This window comes from Atta colombica, unplaced genomic scaffold, assembly GCF_001594045.1.
Source record: "Atta colombica isolate Treedump-2 unplaced genomic scaffold, Acol1.0 scaffold100, whole genome shotgun sequence".
Taxonomy (NCBI): Eukaryota; Metazoa; Arthropoda; class Insecta; order Hymenoptera; family Formicidae; genus Atta; species Atta colombica.
Genome location: NW_017259185.1, coordinates 55575 through 61971, shown reverse-complemented (window position 1 = coordinate 61971; position 6397 = coordinate 55575). Strand labels below are relative to the sequence as shown.

Here is a 6397-nt window from a genome sequence, read left to right as displayed (position 1 = left end):
TTATACAATTTATAAATATTTCTATAAATAATTATTTCTATAAATAATTATATTTTTTACCAGAGAAAATTCATCAATAATTACTAAAATGTTCGAATTTAGAAAATTTATTTAAAACAATAGAAAATAAGTATGTTATTCCGCAATGCTGTCGAGGAAACGATAATTATTCACTTTTTCGAATTATTTAAAATGTGTTTGCCAAATCGAAGATCTCACAAAAAAATAATGCGTAATTGAAAGACTAATCAAAAACGTTTTTTTCCCTGATATAAATTTTATTAAATATTAAACCAAGTATATTGACGAGCAAGTCAAGTATATCAATGAATGACGTGCTTGTAGATTTTTTATTGTTATTTTTATCAATTTTATAAAACGCATTTTGGATAAATTATTAACTAATCTTTATAATTCTTATTGAACTTATACGTTGAATTATAAAAATAATATTTTACCTTTTTTAAGATCAAATTATTCTTTGTTTTTGTTAAAACATAACCCGTAATTATTCCAATAATGTATGGATTTATTCTAAACCATGGTAAGAAATAAAAGACATCTCTAAATTCTTTCGAACGTTCATTGAATCTATAACAATATAATAAAAAGACCTCTTCCTTAATTCATTCTTGTAAACAAAATATGTCAATAACTTACGTCTGAAATGGTACAATTTCATAAACATAAGAAGTATAACCGCTAAGAATAATTGAGACAATTAAAAGTGCACCCAATATCGTAACAGCGGTGTAGAAATATCTGAAATTCGTAATATGTATGTATTTGAGAATTTATTTGATGAACATATTAGACTTTTGTCAATAACTTGTTTACTTACGTAGTCGACAAAATCAACAATATCATAGTAATTATATACAATTGCATGTCATTAGCTATATACCAGCTCCAACTCATACACTGTATATATAATATAAATTTTAAAATAAAAAAGTTTTAATGTTCCTTAATATTATTTTTAAACTGATTTTAATTAAGCGTGTTTATACCATTGCATCAAGACCAAAAAAATTATTTATATATAGAAGATTTCTCCACCAATACTTAGCGCAAGTTTCATGCGATTTTTCGCTCACATAAAATTGGGACGTCTTATCAAACCAAACCGAGCTTAATTGAAATATACCTAACACCATCATGTAAGCCGGTGTCAGTCTTAAAAATAAAATAATAATAACAAGAATTTCATTACAATTACTATATTATCTTTTCTTGTTTCTCACATTAACATAACAAAGATCATAACATACCGAATAAATCTTTTTATTATATGAACAAATAATTCAATTAACTTTTCTCTACAATTCGACTCAATCTGTCCTTTGTTCATTTTACTCATCAAATATATATAAGTCACTAAACATCCGCTTAAAAGAAAATAAAAGTCGATTGATACAATTCTAATACCAACTATATAATTGTTAATATGGTAAAACTGTCTCCTCCACACCCATATTTTATTATCTGTATACACAAAATAATTTTCATTATGCATAAAAAACTTAGAAATCCATTCAAATGTGTTTATAATTATTTACCAATAAAATCCATTGCATAAATAACTGTATGGGACATGATTATGCAACACATGCCTAGAAATCTTACGCCATGAAGGGTGGATATTGTACCAGTATCTAATTTTGTGCGAAATATTTCTTTCGTATTTGTATAAACAGAGAAACATATTAAGATTTCTCCAATTATATTTTTTTGATATGAAAACACATTTATTTCCGTATTTATATCCTTGGATACGTGCTTTACATCTAAATCACAATTCTGAATCTTTAGTAATACATTAATATAGAAATCAAGATGCTTTTTAATTAAGTAAATATTAAATTAAACTATTTATACAAATAAAATTACATATAAATAAAATTATACACGTAAATAGAATTATAATTATACAAAAATTTTATATTATTGGTTATTACTAAAACAATTAAAATTGTTGATTTAAAATCTATTTAATAATTTGAATAAGAAAAATGTGCATCTGATTTGTTGAAGACGAAGCGTATTAACTCGGAGTAGTCTACTGAAATAAAAAGTATTTTTAGAGATTTTGAGTATAATGCTTACTGCCATTATTTGTTGCATTTTTCTTCATATGTTTTTGATGAATGAATAAATCATATAATGTTCCAATTGTTGTCATAAAAAAAGTAAACACCAAGATTATACTACAAACAAAATATTTCTGTATTAAGTCTTTATCACTCTCTTATTAATTTGCAATATATAGACATTTTACTTATATTGGATTCATTAAGTCATTGAACTTTTGAAAATTAGAGAATTATTAGAATGTCAAATTTTCATTTCAATTCATTTTATGAATTATCAGTTCACTTTATCAGAGTGAGGAGCAGTCTGATACTCAAAAGAAATTCGTAAGTATCGTAAGAATTGTATTTTCGTATTTGTAAAATTTATTTCTAGCTGATTTTATAGATCATGTTTTTGTCAATATTAAGAAAACGCAATGATTAGTTTCCGAAAAATAAAAGTGTGTCTTTTTAAACTATGTTAATATCGGCGATTTTCATTTATTAATTCGGACTTATTTTAATAAAAATTATTTGAATTAATGCGTCTCTTTTTTACGATCTTATTATTGTGAAATAATTGCTATTTATATTTTTTTCGTGACATACCCGACTAAAAATAAGGCTTTGCTGGATAGCCATTCATTATTATCTTTTAGATCTTTAACTTGGATTAATTGGAAATCCACGGAATAAAGATCATCAATTAAAGTAATTTTATCATGAAATACTCTTTTCAAAATAAGAATTAGTTCACTTATAGTGCACGATGCTGGTAAACAAAGTCCGAGCGAAATCACATTCTAAAATAAATTTTCTATTTAAAACATGTTCCTTATAACATGAAGATCTCATAAGCTTACCTCATTAAATACATTTACATAATATTTAAGAGTACTATTATGTCTCAGATGAGCAACGAAGTAATTTACTTCAAAAGGCGGAAACTCCTTATGCGGATCACAATACAGCGTAATATTTGATATTTTCTGTTCTGCGATCTGTAAAGGAGTCGTATTCATCGTATCGAGACACTGGCTACGACTACCGAGCCAATAAGTATTACCGTAAAGAAAACCTGATTTAAATCCGCCGCTGGAATCTAACACTAAAAGATGAAAATTAACTTGTTATTATTTACATACCTATTAATATTGTCTTAATATATCTAATATTGTCTTAATATTGTCTTAATATATTTTATAAATCAAGAACATATAATATACATTATATGTTCTTGATTTATAAAATCATATTCTATAAAAATGAATATCATAGATAGATGATAATGATGCAAAAAAAGTTATGTAATCTTGAGAAACAATATTTATGTTACATTTTACGAAGAAGTTCTTAAAAACTTAGCAAAAAACAGTAAAATATTATAATACGAATTTTATTATACAAAATTATTATTTATTACATGAAATTGTAATACCACTAATTTATAATCTTTTTACATCTTTTTACTTTTTTTTACAGATCATATATGTGTATACCTTTTTTTACAGAGAAGTTGCACTAATATTATCTACATTAATTCAAATTAAATTTCACTTAAATTAGTTTAAATTTTTACAGTTAAACTATTAAATATAGATTGAATGCTAATGGAGTTGCTCTTGATTAATTTTCCTGTTCTTAGGCAGATATGTTATCCATATTTATGATTATTATCCTAAATTGTGCATACCTTTCAAACTCCATGGTATTCGTTGATCAATAGCATTTCGAAAATTCTGTAATTCTTTTCCACATTTTGTCGAGCTGAGATCAGTTTTCGAAGCGATGATATAAGCTGGCAGTGTCTGAGTAATTTCACGAGTATATGCAGAGACACAAAACAACGCAATTAGGTTTGTTAAGATACATAAAATAAACACAAATTGCCGTTGCTTCATAATGCTTTAATCTGTAAGAATCACTTTTATTTCTTCATTTTTTGACAAATATCTATGTACAACAATCATGAAATCACTTTTAAAATGTAGAAGAGCAAGACAGTTTCATAACAAAATTTTTTATTGCACAAGTGTATAACTTTTTCGTAAGTGTGTAACTATTAACCCTCAACCTGCACAACTGTCAAAATATATGATGACAGCCGCAGAGAAGAGATGAAATCACAATAAACTTCGATGTATTCGAGTATCGATTTAATATGTCCTTTTTAGTAAATCATATTATTTCCTTTTATCTCTACAAATAAATATTTTTTATTAATAAAATTAAATATATTAACTCATATAACAAATACGTAAATAAAGTGTCTTAAGATTGTAACGTAAATATACACTAAAGTTGATACTTATAGTCTGTTCTTATTTTTAGACCGTCTTAAATAATGTCTTAAGTCGCTAATGCAACTCTCTGATTGATTCCCTTCTAAGACTGTACTTAAGACAATCTTGAAAAGATCTGACTATGAATACCGGTGACAAAAATTTTAAGGATTTAATTTTAATGATATTTTGGTGTAAATTTATATAAATCCAGTTTTGTAATTTGAACGCCGAAATAATTTTTAGTCTTGAAACGTAATCATACACAGAAGTAGGGTAATAATATCACAAATTAAATTGATAAACAATTTAATAATGTTGCTAATATGCATTTTAGAAAGCTATAAATAACTTAATGCTAATAAATATCTTTGAAAACTATAAATAATTTATTGCAAAAAAATATTATCTTAACTAGGATTTGAATTTGGGCTTCGCTACATTTCGTGACGTGTGCTTAGATAAAAAATATATAAATGTATAAAAATATTCTCACAATAAGTAAAAAGAAAAAATGTATTATTATTTATGTTAATTACTCTAGCGAAAAATTATGTACATATTACACTTGCGTATACGATATCCACTTTTTAAGTCATCACTATTTCAAAGTCCTTGTACGACTAAGCTCGTGCTCTGCACCACAAGTAGAGCAAACCAATGATTTTTTTCTGACTTGTTACTATATAGACAATATTTATAATTATAATTAATGTATTGATGTTTACTACTACATATGTATATATACTACTTATATAAAATAACTAGGTTTTATATTAATTAACAAGAAAAAATTAATCAAAAATATAGATCGAGTATATACGTTTATATCGAATATACATTGTATATCTTCTTATTTTAAATAGAAATAATAGTCCTCTTTTAAATTTTTTGTTTACTTTAATATTTTTCTTAGAACCTATCTCATATATATCCTATATACTTATATCTTATATTATCATACACTTAACCATATTTGCAACAATTCACGGGCAGATAACACCCGCGAATGAGGAACGTCGATCGTATAATGATAATATACGTACGTCTCAAAATTCGCTTCTAAATAATACAGCAAAAAAGTTCTCAAAAAAATAAGTTTATTTTAAGTAATAACTTTCAAGATAATAAAGAGTTTATAACCAATTATAGATTACGTTTAGATGATTGTTAATACTATTGCACGCACGACGGGTAGTCATCTAGACATAGTATGTAATTAGCTTTATTTATGCTCTTATATTTAAAAAACACTGTTTAAAATAAATTTACACATAATTTTTCTATTTAATTTTTCAAGACTATAATATTTCTATAACATTTTGAGTAGAATTTTGGGATACCTAATATAATATATGTGTGAATATAAATATATATATGTATATATGTAAAAAATACCTACCTATATATGTATATATGTATATTAAATAATAATAATAATGTTGATAGAATAATTTGAGAGAATGAATAAATAATAAAGAATTTATCAATAAATATTTTGGTTTAATTAAAGGCTAAAGAGAAAATTAAAGAATAAATATATAAGATATTAAAAAATTATAATCATTATGATAAAATAATCCATACATATGTCACTTGATTGCAACTATTCAATTTTGTTAATATGTATATAGGTATGTATCTCTTATTGATATCGTCAATTAATAAATAGCGATATAATTCCGATAAATTATAGTTAATTTTTAATCGCGTTACAATTATTTGTTAACACCATTGACTAAACAACTTTAAAGCAAATATTATATACGGTATCATTACTGCGTTGCACATTCTTTTATTTAATATCTGTAAGCGTATGTAGTGTATTATCAATGCGTGACTCATGGGTAGGTGATCGATTAACCGTAATCTATAATTTGCCAATTTTAAAGCTATATGTATGTTTAAAATTATTTTTCAGAACGACAAACGATAAATGTTTTTATAACTTATTTTTTCGAAAATTTTTTTGTTATTATATTTTGACTTGCGAATTGTGAGGATCGAACTCTCTATATATTCTATATATATATATATATATAT

The 6397-nt window shown here is 24.7% G+C and overlaps 1 protein-coding gene across 1 annotated transcript; it reads right to left on the bottom strand.

The window, feature by feature from the left end:
• Window positions 1-656: 656 nt before the first annotated feature.
• Window positions 657-3973, bottom strand: LOC108684509 (nose resistant to fluoxetine protein 6-like). Its single transcript, XM_018188862.1, has 9 exons — window positions 3766-3973; window positions 2936-3180; window positions 2682-2875; window positions 2107-2207; window positions 1560-1787; window positions 1272-1485; window positions 1011-1176; window positions 842-921; window positions 657-762 (listed from the first exon to the last, which is right to left on the bottom strand). The coding sequence occupies exons 1-9, from the start codon at window positions 3971-3973 to the stop codon at window positions 657-659; spliced, it is 1542 nt and encodes a 513-aa protein (XP_018044351.1).
• Between the last annotated feature and the right edge of the window lie 2424 nt (window positions 3974-6397).